Here is a 15402-nt window from a genome sequence, read left to right as displayed (position 1 = left end):
AGCTACCTTGACTGATCAACAACTGCTGAGATGAACACTCAGCCACCTACAGCCCTGACTGGTGGTTTAGCACTAGCAGGAGTAGTTGGGTGCATTGACTGTGCAGTGCTACTGAGCAGGAAACAGGCTGCATTCTCTTAATGAGTCTACAAGGAAGTCGCTGACCCACCCATCCCGAAAATGTTTATTTTTCTCAGCCGTCATACTAATCCCCAGAATGCTTTCTGATGCACAGAAAGTGTGCGGCCAGTAAAATGAGAGCTTATGATTTAGTAGCAATAAATGTGTGCGGCCACTGTTCCTCCAAACCAGGGGTGGGCAATTCATTTTCATCAGGCCACCTGAGAAACTGGGACTGTTGTGGAGGGCCGAATGCTAGGGGCAGGAAACAACTATGACGTCACTGATAGGATTATCTGGTGGTCCTAGCAACCAATGACTGCAGAGGAGGTGGACACCTGATGTCATTGGTTGCTAGGATTCCAGAGGTCCTAGCAACCAATGACTGCAGAGAAGGTGGACACCTGATGTCATTGGTTGCTAGGATGCCAGAAGTCCTAGCAACCAATGACTGCATCGGAGGTGGACACCTGATGTCATTGGTTGCTAGGATGCCAGAAGTCCTAGCAACCAATGACTGCATCGGAGGTGGACTACCTGATGTCATTGGTTGCGAGGATGCCAGAAGTCCTAGCAATTAATGACTGCAGAGGAGATGGACATCTGACGTCATTGGTTGTTGGGATGCCAATGGTCCTAGCAATTCATGACTGAAGAGGAGGTGGACACCTGGCATCATTGGTTGCTAGGAAGGCACATCCATTGTCGGTCAGCCATAACTGAGCGTAGGTCTGTGATTGATCCCTGTCTGGATCGTGGGCTGGACAGGAACAGCCAAAGGGCTGTAAATTGCCTAGGTCTGCACCAAACCTATTCTGGTGACACCTCGGAAAGGTGGGATTTTCTTCTCTTTTAACATTTCCTCTAATTTACTGTTAAATACATTCCGGGGACATCAAAACAAAAAGGTGTGCATATCCTACAGCCTATTTTCTTTAGAAAGCAGCACCAGCCTGAGAAGAACAGCCTGTCCCTGCCAGCATGCTGCAGAGACCGTTCCTTGCTCTCTGTGTGGACCTGTAGCTCTACAAGCAGCAAGTTGGAGAGCTCTACCTCTGACTCGGCAGGGTGGGTGTCAAAGCTCTGTAGAGAGACCACTGCTTCCACACAGAGAGCAAGGATCCTTCTCTGCAGCATGCTGGCAGGGGACAGGCTTTCTACACAGGCTGTGGCTGCTTTCTAAATAAACTGTAAAACTTTACAGAACTTTGGTTCTGATGCACCTGGAATGTATTTAGCTTATTGAAAGTGTAGTTGTGCTTTCATTTTTTTTAATGAATTTTTAGCTGCCCTGATTGTGGCTTTTCTTCTGTGTACCTGCAGTTCAGCTCCAATCACCGGCCGCTATAAATCACATTCACATATAACCGTTTCCATAGCACAGTGTACATGATGACAGCCGGCCTGACTTATGACTGTTTGTTTTGCTATGTAGACCGCCTCTAATAATGAAGTCATGGATGGGAAACTTTTGATTTTCTTGCAGGGACTTGCAGGCAGCGTTGTGCAGCTTAGGCTGGAAGTTGTGGTTTCTGGTAAGCCACCCGCGGCTCTACAAGACACCACATGTACACACATCCGATGGGCACTGGAGGTACGCTGGCATCCGCCATCCCTCACATGGCTGTGGTCACGTATTGGTAAAGAGTTGAAGTGACTGCAAAATCCTAACTGCATGATAATTCGTTTTCTAAAGCCCCGGGCATTACAGACAACTGACAGTTAACAAATTACTTGTTGTCAACCTGCATTGCTGCTGATCTTCTGCAGCCTCTTTGCAGCCAAATGCTGTCTAAGATGGTTGCATGGCGTTTATCAAGGTGGGTTTCCTGATGGTGACAACAGTGGACCATGTATGTAGAACATGTGTTGAAATGGATGCCTGTCATCTCCATTGGAAACCAGTGTGACAATGCAGGAGCACAACCGGGAGACAGGGACAGCTCGTTGTCACCCTGTAAAGGAAGTGAGTGAACAGGATCTTTCATGGCAGGATCACCAGGGAATATTTTAATGAAAGCTGCAAACTATTGGGAATGTCTTTAAAATTACATTTTAAAGCTCCAGTGTATACTTACAATGATCCTGATTGATACAATGTATTAATATTTCATCCCTGATAGGGCCACGGGGATCCTGTAAAGTACTGTAATGGATACTACAGCGATCTTCCAGGTCCGGTACTGACTCCCAGAGGGTCGCTCGCTCGGCACAGCGGCCATTCAGCAAACACCTAGAGGGTTATTCACTAAGGTGCCGCGTGCAGCCGAATCAATAATGGAGCCGAAGTGAAGTGAAGAGGCTTCGGCTATTCATTGCAGCCGTGTACTGTTATTTTCAGCCGTAAATGGGCTGCATTCGGCTTGCTTCACCTCCCTTCGGCTTGGCCGAATAGCCTCAGCATGTTTGGCTGAACCGAAGGGAAGATCCTGTTCGCCTCAGCCGATCCAGGTGTTGTATCAGTTGAGGTGAACATTTGGCAGTTCCTTCTCTGCTGTTCCCCCCTATTCTTCAAGTGGCCGAACAGCAGAGAGTGAATTGCCGAACTTCAGCTCAGTATTTGGCTTGGTCATTCTGTTTACTACCTCAGAATGGAAACGGTTACTGTCCAAAAAAAAAACAACAGCACAGTGTCCCCTTCCCTTTAGGTCTGGCATGTGCACCAAGTCATAGGTCCTGTGGGTCCCTTTCCCTTTAGGTCTGGTATGTGCACCAAGTCATAGGTCCTGTGGGTCCCTTTCCCTTTAGGTCTGTTATGTGCACCAAGTCATAGGTCCTGTGGGTCCCTTTCCCTTTAGGTCTGTTATGTGCACCAAGTCATAGGTCCTGCTTTTTAAAGGAAATGTACTGTCAGACGTTGCACACTTTGATTTGAAACTGCAAGTTCAACTGGGCTTTGGTGCGGCAATCCCTTTACAATTCTGAAGGTTTATAGGAGTAGAGTTCTTCGGAGCTTTGTGTAAAATTATGCCGAATAGAGTACAAAATATATTTCTGTATTGCGAACAGAGGACCTGGGTCCTGCCCGCCACCCTCCCGATTCTCTCGCCGTTCAAAAGGGCACGCGTCTTTCATGCTCTTCCAGCTCGGCACAAGCCTCTGCCATGCCCCAGTTTCCCAGGCTGACACCCCGTCTGTTCTATGCTCACTGAGCGTTTGCTGAACCGGCACAGTACACCAGTGAATTCAAGGTAACGCATTAATGATGCAGATAGGCTGCTAACGAGATTAGTGTCTTGCGGATGAGACGGAGCCGAGCTTCCAGGAAATACAAGGAGTACGTCTCCGGATGTCGCCAGAACAGGAACGCAGAGTCTCCGCCGGTTTAACAGAAACCTCGGGTAACATTGGTAGATTTTTTTTTAACCTTTCCTTGACAGTCACATTATTGCACAAATCTCCTTTTCGGTCTACTGTGCTCCCCGATCTGAGCATTAAAGGTGTGTTTTTTTAATGCAACGTCTGGTCTGAATTTTAAGGCCTCATTTACACGAGAGAAAGCCAGCACATACACATTTACACGAGAGAAAGCCGGCACATACAGCTCCGAGCTGCGTGCAGGGCCGTATCGGGCAGCTCCCGGGAAGGACGGGTGCAGCGCGTGATTAGTACGAAGCCCCTGTCCTTCTCTATGGGAATACGCGGCCGTATGCCGCCCTACGCTCACCTGACCTGCACGTCCGTACGGGTTCGGGTGTCCCGGCTCGGACGCAGACATTCTGTCAGAGTATGAGTACCGACACCCGCACGGACGTGCATGGCGCGTGAGCGTAGAACGGCATTCAGAAGATATACTAACCTGATCCTTGGGCCTGTGGCAGTCAGTGCTCACCTCTCTTCCCACCTCCATTCTGGCTATGGTAAGTCCCTCAGCATCTTTGTGTCTAATGCAAGTGAATGGATCTAATTGACATGGATGTGACGACGTCAGTGGGGCTTAGGCCGAGGCCCAGGGAAGAAGAGCCTGTGGGGACCAGTCTAGCAGCCCGGAGGGGTTAGTACAGCTTCTTTGATCCAGCCCCTAAACCAAAATGAGCAGTTAACCCTGGCAGTGCGGTGGTAGCCCCACTGAAAGGGTTAATTTTTTCACATACTAGAGTTCTGCTTCAAGCCCTGAGGAAGGGGCAGATCCTTCCCCTGAAAAGCATTGGTTGTAAATCACTCAATACATTTTTCAAATCAATTTCAAGCTACTTGATTGTTTGTGCCAGGCCCACTTAACTTTACTCAACAAAGGCACTCCCCCCATTTAACTGTCAAATGTCAGAGTCTCCGCTGCTCACAGATCATGTGACAGTTGAACGACAGGAAGTTATAGAGACTTAAAAAAAAAAAACAATTTTCTGCCTTTGACTTACAAGTTAATGGTTCCGCTAGTGAGCGCGCTGACCACCCACTGCAGGTCCAGGGTCTTGAAGGGGATCAGGATCATGCTGACGTTCTCAGGCAGTTCAGGGACGCTCTCTGGGTACACAAAATGGTGCGTCGTTTTATTCCCCACGTCCCTTTCGAACCTGGCGGTGGGGGCGTGGTTCATCCTGGGAGAAACCAACATTGCGTTAAATGTACCAGCAAAATAACGTCACTCAGATCATTTCTCCAGCCAAAACTTTCTTGTGTTGTTCTGGACAGAGCAGTAAAGAGACAGAACCTTCATTTCAACTGCTTACTGTGGCCCCATATCAGCGATTTCCCCCTTTATTCTCAACATGTGTTTTGAGTTGGGCTTCATGCGGTATTTGTACTACAAACCATGGGGCCTATTTATGAACAATTCGCAGGGCCGTTTTGTGTAAATCATGGCAAAAACCAATGTTCTCAATATATTTTATTTCCAGGTCAAATGTATTGTTATGTAATACCACATTATGGCCACTAGATGGAGCTGATGTGTATAGCAAATAAGTATTTATTTCCTCTGCTCACTCTAGTGGCCAGAATGCAGTATTACATCACAATACATTCCCAAATTGTTTATAAATAGATCCCTAAGTGTCCTATCCTTAAATGAGGACTAAATTGTTCTAGAGATGGTGTAGAGGGCAGTGACATGCATATATATTCTAGGAAGGGCGACTGGGGTAGTCAAGATTATTTATTCAAATTTTTCTAAAGTGCAACTAAAGCCAAAACTTTTTTGTTAAGTTTTGGATAGTGGAGAGGAAATAGAACCCCCGGTTCGGTTTTTATTGTTGTCCGTGTCCCCAGTAGGGAGATTCACCCTATTTGTCCTGGTGACCATTATCACTGAAAGTAAAAGAAAATCCTAAATTGACACCAGACAGGAACAGATGGGAAATCTTCCAATGGGGGCATTAGTTCTGGTGACCCTGATGACCACCAAGGATTTTCTTAAAGGAGAACTATGAGGTGATTGTTTTTCACTCACCACATAGTTCTAGCCGACCTGTGACAATGAGACTGTCACAGGTCGGCTCAGTAGATCGGGAGGTGAGCGAACACATACCGGCGTTCGCTCACTTCTCGATCCTGTCACGGCTCTCTGCCGTGACAGGGGAGGGGCTGGATTCCTTTCCTGACTGACTGGCGGAACGGACGGGGGACGGGTACAGCTGGCTCTTCCTTTAGCTAGACAGAGCCAGCTGTCAGTCACGCAGCTGGGCGGATCCCGGCACAATTGTCGGGATCCGCTTCAGCTGCGGCGTCTCAGTATACCACGAGCTACAGCTAGTTTGTGTCCTCCCATTACCCTAAGGAGAACTATGGGGAAAAGACAGCCCCATAGTTCTCATTTAATTTAGGGGGGATTTCCTGGTCTGTCTCAGGGATGAGCCCCCAGCCTGACTCCGGGATGAGCCCCCGTCCTGACAACGGGATGAGCCCCCGTCCTGACAACGGGATGAGCCCCCGGCCTGACTCCGGGATGAGCCCCCGGCCTGACTCCGGGATGAGCCCCTGGCCTGACTCCGGGATGAGCCCCCGGCCTGACTCCGGGATGAGCCCACGGTCTGACTCCAGGATGAGCCCCCGGCCTGACTCCGGGATGGGCTCTTGGTCTGACTCAGGGATGGGCTCTTGGTCTGACTCAGGGATGGGCTCTTGGTCTGACTCAGGGACGGGCTCTTGGCTTGATGCATGTGCAGGTAAACTTCAGTGTGATCTCAATTGATCTATTTGTACAATTCCACCAAACATTTCCCTTCAAGAAGACAGTACTCTAATGGCAAAGGGATTTTTTTATTTTTCTGTGAGCAATCACAGACCAGTAAAAAGAAAAAAAGAACAACCATCATCAATGTATTCCAAAGATTAACTGCCCATCCACTCCCATGAAGAAGGATTGTATACCAAAGTATAAACGTGTCCTGGAGGGATTTGGGGGACAAGTCTACGAGTGTGGCAGGAAACCCCTAAAACCCCGAACCATCATCCTGAATCTCACCTGAATACAAAGTTGTGGGAGTCAATGTCCGGTCCGTAGTCCGATTCCTTAAGATTACCCGAATTTCCCACCACGGCACACGTTCGGCAATGGTACGGACTCCGTTCTACCAGGTTGGTCTCTCCCGGGATGACTTTAAACAACTCTTCGGTGGCTAGGTTGATATCCAAGGGGTTTTTCTCACCCTGCAATCGCTGGTGTTGCAAAGAAAAAATAGAATGGATGAAATCCACCTGAATTCGATTCACACAGAGACACATTTCATTATCATTTGTTCTCACTGCCTTATAGCGGATTTCCAGCCAAAACTTTAATTTAGCTTTAGACAGAGTAAGGGAAGCTTGCCTGTCTGTCCCTTTGGGAAGATATCCCTGTACTTTGTGTCTCAGTGACAATGTCTCCATGTAATGCAGATGAAAATACAGACATGATTGAAGCCCAGCTTAGGTGAAAACTATAGCTTCCGTCCTAGATACAGTGGAGAGATGAGTGTAGACATCCAAGGACAGGAAGTGGGACATTCTCAGGATTATCTGCCACCACATCTATGGACTGGTAAAAAAGAAAATCTCATCCATGCCTCTAATAGTAATGGAGAAAAACATCAAACTTTAGGGTTTCCTGGCGTGGTGCTGGGTGTGTCTTAAAGGTCAACTCCAGTCCAAAAGTGGGGTGGGTAAGAAGTGGGTGGCACAGTGATTAGCACTTCTGCCTTGCATTGCTGGGGTCCCTGGTCCGTATTCCTGGCCAGGTCAGTATCTGCAAGGTATTTGCATGTTCTCCCTGTGCTTGCGTGGATTTCCTCCGGGTACTCCGGTTTCCTCCCACACTCCAAAAACTTGCTAGTAGATTAATTGGCTCCTGTCTAAATTGGCCCTCGTATATATACATGTGAGTTAGGGACCTTAGATTGTAAGCGCCTTGAGGGCACTGATGTGAATGTGCAACTATGTAAAGCTGCATAAATAGTTGGCGCTATATAAATAACTGTAATAAATAAATAAAATAATAAATTCATGTTTGTGTCCCCATTGGAGAGCTTTTCCTCACTTCCCGTCCAAGTGACACCTTCTCATCCATCCCAGATAGCTGTTAAAACTTAGGTTCTAACCCTTCCTCAGTCTATACAAAACTAAAACAACAGATGTCTACCCTTCCGTCATTCTTGCAGACAGATAGAGGATGTTCTTGCAAGCATGATGAAGAATTCAAAGACTCACAATATTCTTAATGTGAAACTATAGTGTTTATAGAACTTCTTTAGAGACATATGTGACTGACATATTTATAATGGAGAGCATGGAGATAAGCAGGCCCAGCATAAGCCATGTTACTAATTCCTTATGCAACCTCTGCTTACTGTTTAGTAGCGCTGCACTGTGACTGTGATTTACTGATTTTCTCTGCCAGTGCAAGTCTATGGGGTCAGGTTTGAACTAAATTAACATAATCTTTATAAGGCTGACCAAGCTTAATAAGGACTTTGCCTTAAATGCAAGGCAGACTTATTGCACCAGGCCTTCCACCCCGACCCTAAATCACTGCATTAAAGCGGGAAAAAAAGTTTAAAAAATGACCTGGCTTTATCTTAGAGCCTAGATCTAGCTCGTGGTTGAAGGCAAGATCCTGAAAACTGTGAGTGTTCCGAATCTTGCGAGAAGACAATCCCGTTAAAAATCTTTATTTTTTTTTGTGGGATTTGGGATACTCAGCATTCCCAAGATCTTGACAGAAGAATTGCATAGTAACCCTCTACAGCAGCCATGGTCAACCAGGTTTCCTTGGAACCCTTGGGTTCCTCCACAGGTTGGCAGGGGTTCCCTGAACTGTGGCCAACTGACCTTCCTCTGATTAGAAATTTCAGCAGGGAAATGGAAGGTGATGAAGATTAATGAAAAGGGAAGGCGGTGAATGGTAAGGTAATGAGGTGATGAATGGTAAGAATGATAAGGTGATGAAGGGTAGAGGACCAGAAGAGCAAAGGTAATAAAAGATAAGGGACCAGAAAAGGGAAGTTGATGAAGCGTAGGAGACAAAAAAAAAAGAAGGTGATGAAGGGTAGGGGACAAGAAACAGGAAGGTGATAAAAAGTAGGGACCAGAAGAGGAAAGGTGATGAAGAGTAGGAGGCCAGAAACAGGAAGGTGATAAAAAGTAGGAGACCAGAAGAGGAAAGGTGATGAAGAGTAGGAGGCCAGAAACAGGAAGGTGATAAAAAGTAGGAGACCAGAAGAGGAAAGGTGATGAAGAGTAGGAGACCAGAAACAGGAAGGTGATAAAAAGTAGGAGACCAGAAGAGGAAAGGTGATGAAGGGTAGGAGACCAGAAACAGGAAGATGATGAAAAGTAAGAGACCAGAATAGGAAAGGTGGTTAAAGGGTAGTTGGTGGTTGAAGGGTAGGAGATCAGAAAAGGGAAGATAATGAGGAGTAGGAGACCAGAAAAGGAAATATGATGAAGGATAGGGAACCAGAAAAGGAAAGGTGATGAGGGGCAGGGAACCAGAAAAGGAAAGGTAATGAAGAATAGGGAACCAGAAAAGGAAAGATATTGAAGGGTAGGAAACCAGCAGAAGAAAGGTAATGAAGAATAGGGAACCAGAAAAGAAAAGGTGAGAGGTAGGGAACTATAAAAGGAAAAATGATAAAAGATATGAAACCAAAAAAGGAAAGGTGACGAAGGATAGGGAACCAGAAAAGGAAAGGTGACAAAGGGAAGGATACCATAAAAGGGAAGGTGATGAAGCATAAGGAACCAGACAAGAAAGTGAAGGATAAGGAAAGGTGATGAAGTATAGGAAAGCAGAAAAGGAAAGGTGATGGATAGAAAAACAGAAAAGGAAAGGCGATGAAGGATAGGGAACCAGAAAAAGAAAGGGGATGAAGGATAGGGAACCAGAAAAAGAAAGGGGATGAAGGGTAGGGGACCAGAAAAAGAGAGTCTGATAAAGCGTGTGGGATCAGGACAGGGAAATTGATAAGGAAGCGGCCAGTTGTAGTCTCTACAAACAGCTATTTTTAAATAGTGATGTTTTACTGAATTTTCCTGTTGAAATTTATTTGCTGTTTTTGCATTTTTATTTTTGAAATCAGAAATGATCTATTCCTGGTCTGTATGTTATACCTGGTTCTATATGAGTGAGTTCAAAGTCAGCCCATTAGCTAGATTTTGACAGACGGTATAATTTAGGACCGCATTGATAAATCAGATATCAAACCGATGCCCAAAGCCTGTCGACACAGGGACCTTGTCACTTTGCCTGAACGGATTAGTGACAGGGTCTATTTGACTCTTTATTTAGAGCAACCTGTTACTCTAAAAATCTGGGGTACATTATCATGAATCAATAACGCACCACAGATTTTTGGAGTGACAGGATGATATACGGTAAATAAAACACCTAAAAAAGCCCTTTCCACTCCCCTTGGCTCTCTATCAACCATTATTCCATCATACATGACAGCCAACAGGAAGGCGAGGGGAGCGGGAAGGATGGGACAACATGTGACCGTGTGAGGTTCCCATAATAAGGATCCTTGCATTATCAGGGTACTGGGGCAACCTATAAAAATATTAATAATGATAATAAATGAAATTTGTTTATAAAAATGATCATAAAACTGTGAAGGCAATTGTCATAAGGTGTTCGGAATTAAGTTCAGACGCTGTCAAATTCCTTTTGTACATTTTCAGCGTTTAATTAGACGTAATGACAAAAAGTAGAACGTGGAAGATATAAATCCATATGTCGCTGTCACAATGTAACTTAAAATAACACAGGGCCATATCTGTAGGCTACATCGTATTTCTGTCAGCGACAGAGGCCAATTATTCAAGGCAAAGAGATCTATTCTTAGCGGCACAGGTGGTAAGGGGTAAGTCGCTGCGTGGGGGGGCACCCGTGTCAGGTTAACCTTTTCGCTGCCACCGACGTAAGGCATACGGCGGAACAAAAGTGTTCCCGGCTGGCCAGCTCAGTATGCCTTACGTCGGTGGCATTTACAGTTCTGCTATAAGCTCATGGTCGCTTTAGCGACCATAAGCTTATAGCAGAACTGTTCAGCAGACTGTCCCCTTCAAAATAATAGCTGTCATCAGCGGCTCACAAGCCGCTGATGACCGCTATTAACGAAAATACTGGGCGCCCCCCCCCGCCGGCACCGCTGCTGCCAGCCGCCGGCATCTGGAGTCTTTCATCCCTGCCTGAAGCTGCTCCATGCAGGGATGAGAGACTCCATGGATCCCCACTGCTGCCCCCCACTTGTAGGGTCTGTGGCAGCGGGGATCCCATGAAAATTGGCTGGCGGGGGGGCGAGCGGCGGCCGCAATCCAGGATGGCCGAGCGGTGTTCTGTTTGGAGGCGCTGTCATCCTGTGATTTTTTGGGTGTACTGAGTGCTTCCCATTCATTGAGTGCTGAGGCTGCAGAAAAAAAAATTGAGGACTCTATGTCCTCAATATCTTTTAACATTTCAAAAGGGAAATGTCAGGGGTCTATTTAGACCCCAGATATTTCGCCGCAGCCCCCCCCAACATGAAAAAAAAATTTGAAACAAATATCACAAAATAAATAGAAAATGTAAAACAAAATGAAAATAAAAAAATAAATAAAAAAATAAAATTATTAAAAAAAAAAAAGTGTACAAAAAAAACTATTAAAAAAAGCAAAACCCATCCTTTCTACCGGGCCTGCGCTTTCAGAAAATATTTGGTTTGGGGGTTCATTTACAAACGCTAGCAACTCAGCAGTGGAAAATCAAATCAATGGGAAATGAGTTGCCGGCATCTGGAGCTGGCAACTAATTTCCCTGCCGGCTCCAGACAGGGATCTGTGACTCCAAGGATTGCCGCTGCTGTCCCCCGCTTGAGACAAAAACCCCAGGGTGGGGGGCGCAGGAGCAAGCGTTTTTCTGGCGGGGAGAAGCCGCAACTTTCAGGATAGCCGAGCAGTGAGGAGAACGGAGCCGCTGTCATCCTGTCAGTTTCCGGGTTGACAGCGGCTCTGTGCATGGCCAAACGGAGGATCGATGTACCTCTGTGGTACCGAACAGAATAGAAAAAGGAGAAAAAAAAGGAGAAAATGATTGGGTGGCGCTAGCATTGACAGCTAGCTCCACCCAACTGCTTTCTATTGGCCGGGACCAGCTGTCATTACAATGAGAGCTTGTCGGAGCCGGCGGTGATATCAAAGCTGGCTCCGACAAGCTCTCATGGCAGTTCAGCATCCCCTGGTCACTAGGTAACCAGGAGATGCTGAACTGTCATTACACACTGAGAACCCGGCGGAGCTGCTGTGATATCATAACAGCACTGCCGGTTCTCAGGAGGTAATGACAGTCCAGTGTCCCCTGGTTACTAGGTACCCAGGAGATGCTGAACTGTCATTAAACACTGAGAACCCGGCGGAGCCGCCGTGATATCATGGCGGCTCTGCCGGGTATGAGTGTGTGATGACAGTCCAGCGTCCCCTGGTTACTAGGTAACCAGGAGATGCTGAACTGTCATTACACACTGAGAACCTGGCGGAGCCGCCGTGATATCACAGCGGCTCCACCGGGTTCTCAGTCTAATGACAGGTCAGCGTCCCTGGTTACCAGGGAAGCTGATCTGTCTCTGCATGCAAGTGGCTGGAGCCAGGCGTGAGATGACGGCTGGCTCCACCAAGCTGTCAGTAGCAGGTTGTCGGCCGTTTGGCCAGCTTCGGCTTTCACCTCGGCTCAGTCGAGCCAAAGCATTTGCCTTCGGCTCGACTATAATGAATAGCCCGTACAGCAGCCCTTCGGATCTACTGAACTGAAGGGGTGCTGGGGCCGAAGCTAGCCGAAGGATCAGCCGAAGCTATGGCTAGATCCTTCGGCAGCTTTGTAAATAACCACCATAGTACTATGCGTCCCCAGTTATGAATGAACAGGCTGTGATTTACATCACTTCCTGTTCATTCATGAATTTCTGAATGGGGAGTAGCACTCCCTATGGAGGCTTCTCCCCATTCATAAACTGCTTGATAGTAAATATATTACTATCAGCAGTTTCTGAATGAATGGGAAGCCTCTGTACTGAGTGCTTCCCATTCATTGAGTGCTGAGGCTGCAGAAAAAAAAATTGAGGACTTTATGTCCTCAATATCTTTTAACATTTCAAAAGGGAAATGTCAGGGGTCTATTTAGACCCCAGATATTTCGCCGCAGCCCCCCCAACATTAAAAAAAAAATTTAAACAAATATTACAAAATAAATAGAAAATGTAAAACAAAATTAAAATAAAAAAATAAAATTATTTTTAAAAAAAAGTGTACAAAAAAAACTATTAAAAAAAAAGCACAACCCCTCCCTCCCTCAATGTCTTTTTCTATTTCAGAAGGGAAATGTCGGGGGTCTGTTTAGACCCAGAGATTTCACCGTAGCCCCCCCAACAGTAAAAAAGAAAAAATAAATTATTAAAAAATAAATAAAAAATGTGTAAAAAAAAACGAATAAAAAAAAGCACAACCCCTCCCTCCCCCCACATAACATACCGTGGTGTATGCCATGCACATGCGCTGCAGTGCATTGTAAGAACGCAACACAGTGCATAATTTTTGTAATTACTTTTTTTTATTTTAAAAACGGCACACATTCACTGTGGTATCATTTCGATAAGCTTATGCAATGTCACAACATTGATTTCCCTCCAGAGTTGCATTCATTTTTCACTAAGATCTTATAGTGATGATGGGAAAGTTGGACCACTGCGTAAAGTCTTCTCCAGCACATCCCAAAGATTCTCAATGGGGTTAAGGTCTGGACTCTGTGGTGGCCAATCCATGTGTGAAGATGATGTCTCATGCTCCCTGAACCACTCTTTCACAATCTGAGCCCGATGAATCCTGACATTGTCATCTTGGAATATGCCCAAAAAATCAATTGATGGAAAAACCTGGTCATTCAGTATATTCAGGTAGCAGCTGACCTCATTTTTTAGGCACATAAAGTTGCCAAACCTAGACCTGACCAACTGAACCAAGCCCAGATCATAACACTCCCCAAAATCCAGGTGGTGACTTTTGGCTGGGCAATGTATTACTATTTGATAGCAATGCCAATAGGACAACCCTAGGGTCCAGCGATACCCAGTGCCGTAGCTAGCTCTTTTTGCGCACGAGGCAAGAATAGAAAATTGTGACATCATGTGCCCCACCTCCAGGATGGCGGCACGCATGTGCCTCTGCCCATACAGGTGGGGGAGAGCAGCGGGGACCCAAGGAGAAGCTGGAGCCTGTGCCGCTCCTCTTCTCCCTGCCAAGCCGCTGCTGTGTTGGCCACCTGGCACCCCTGTTGCCAATGGCGCCCTGTGCTCGCCATGGCAACAGGGGCGAGGAGGTGCAGCCAGGCCGGCCCTGGCTGTGCCCCCTCTCAGCTGCGCCTGAGGCGAGTGCCTCACTCGCCCCATGGTAGCTACAGCCCTGGCGATACCTATCTATTCCAGCTGTGTATTCAGCAAACACCACCGTCCTCTACCACACCACACCACAGTAACCACAGGTTACTTTCAATGAAGTCATTAGTGCGTACCCTGATTGGAAATTAGGGGAGCATAGGCTGCGATGTGTGTGTAACAATGTATTGCTGGACTTTTTGGGAAAGAACAATTGTCCTGTGCCAAACTCATCTATGCCAATGAAAAATAAAAACGCACAGCCTTTAGAACTACTTTAGAACTAATCTAGGGGGCTCATGAAGCTGTATTACTCACCTGAGTCTCGGTCCCGCAGCAGTTGGCGCTTACCTCTCTCTCCCTCCAGCACTACGGCTGTGTAATGTCCCTTTGAGTTCTCATGTCTACTGCAAGTCAATGGACCTGCATCAGATGTGGTGATGTCACTGGTCCTTAGACCACTGGAGCCCTTAAGTGAAGAGGCTGCAGGGGCCAGTCTAGCAGCTTGAAAGGGGCCAGCAGGAGCATGGATCAGGTATGGCATACATTGTTGGCAACACAAGGCTTAAACCAAATGAATAAAAGCCAACTACTGTAAGCAACCCCGGATATAGTAATATGGTAATATGGTTTCTTCCAAACCCTTTAATATAACACTATTATTAAAGGTATTATAATAGACATTTGACACACATACTCCACCAAGCTGATCTGCATCACATGTAGAAAAAAACAAATCTAAAAAAGTGTTCCTGTACTGAGAAAAATATGGGGGATGTGCTTGCTGAGCTCCTTTGCAAAATGCGAGTTGCCTGGCTATTTTGGCCTCAGTAGGGTGGCATGTTGAACCTCTGCAGAGAGACCACTGCTTTCCCACAATGCACAAGGGTCTTTGTCAGCATGCTCCAATTAACTTTCCAGTCAGCTGGAAATATGAGCTATACTGATTGTAGAGCTCTTACCAGGGGGCATCTGACCTCTGCAGAGAGACCACTGTTTTCATACAGAAAACAAGGGTTCTTTACTACAGCATGGCGGCAGTGGACAGGCTTTTCTACACAGACTGTGGCTGCTTTCCAGAGGAAGGGAACTGTAAGTCTTTGTACACCTTTTGTTTTGTTGTACCCGTAATTAAAACAGAATGATTCACATACATTTGTAGACCCGCCAACCCCAATCCCAGCACTTACCATCCACCACTTGTAGGTGCTCTCCGACAGCATGTTGCTCTGCTTGGTCAGGAGGGGCGAAGCGGTCAGATTAAACCTCTCATCGAACCAAGGGGACACTTCGGTCTTGGACACGCACGGACTCCGCATGGACGCCATGAACCTCACAAAGGGGTTCCACGTCATGAGCACGGAGTTCTGGGTGTAGTTTAGAAGGAAGGAGGTGATGGTGATGGCGAAAAAGGCCAAAGCGATTGTAAACAGCTTCAAGTTCCTGTGCCTCAAGGCGACCATGTTGG

General features: G+C 46.5%; 1 protein-coding gene across 1 annotated transcript in view; it reads right to left on the bottom strand.

Annotated features, from left to right (window-relative positions):
- The window catches only part of ST3GAL1 (ST3 beta-galactoside alpha-2,3-sialyltransferase 1), a 27992-nt gene extending 12590 nt beyond the window's left edge, over window positions 1-15402 (bottom strand). Inside the window, exons 1-3 of the mRNA XM_018563071.1 lie at window positions 15125-15402; window positions 6524-6717; window positions 4479-4658 (exon numbers count right to left, since the gene is read on the bottom strand). Of these exons, the coding sequence (XP_018418573.1) occupies window positions 4479-4658; window positions 6524-6717; window positions 15125-15397 (647 nt within the window). The 5' untranslated portion in view covers window positions 15398-15402. The remainder of the gene's footprint in view (window positions 1-4478; window positions 4659-6523; window positions 6718-15124) is intronic.

This window comes from Nanorana parkeri, unplaced genomic scaffold, assembly GCF_000935625.1.
Source record: "Nanorana parkeri isolate BGI_ZX_2015 unplaced genomic scaffold, ASM93562v1 scaffold629, whole genome shotgun sequence".
NCBI classification, from domain to species: Eukaryota; Metazoa; Chordata; class Amphibia; order Anura; family Dicroglossidae; genus Nanorana; species Nanorana parkeri.
This window is presented reverse-complemented; position numbering and strand designations above follow the sequence as displayed.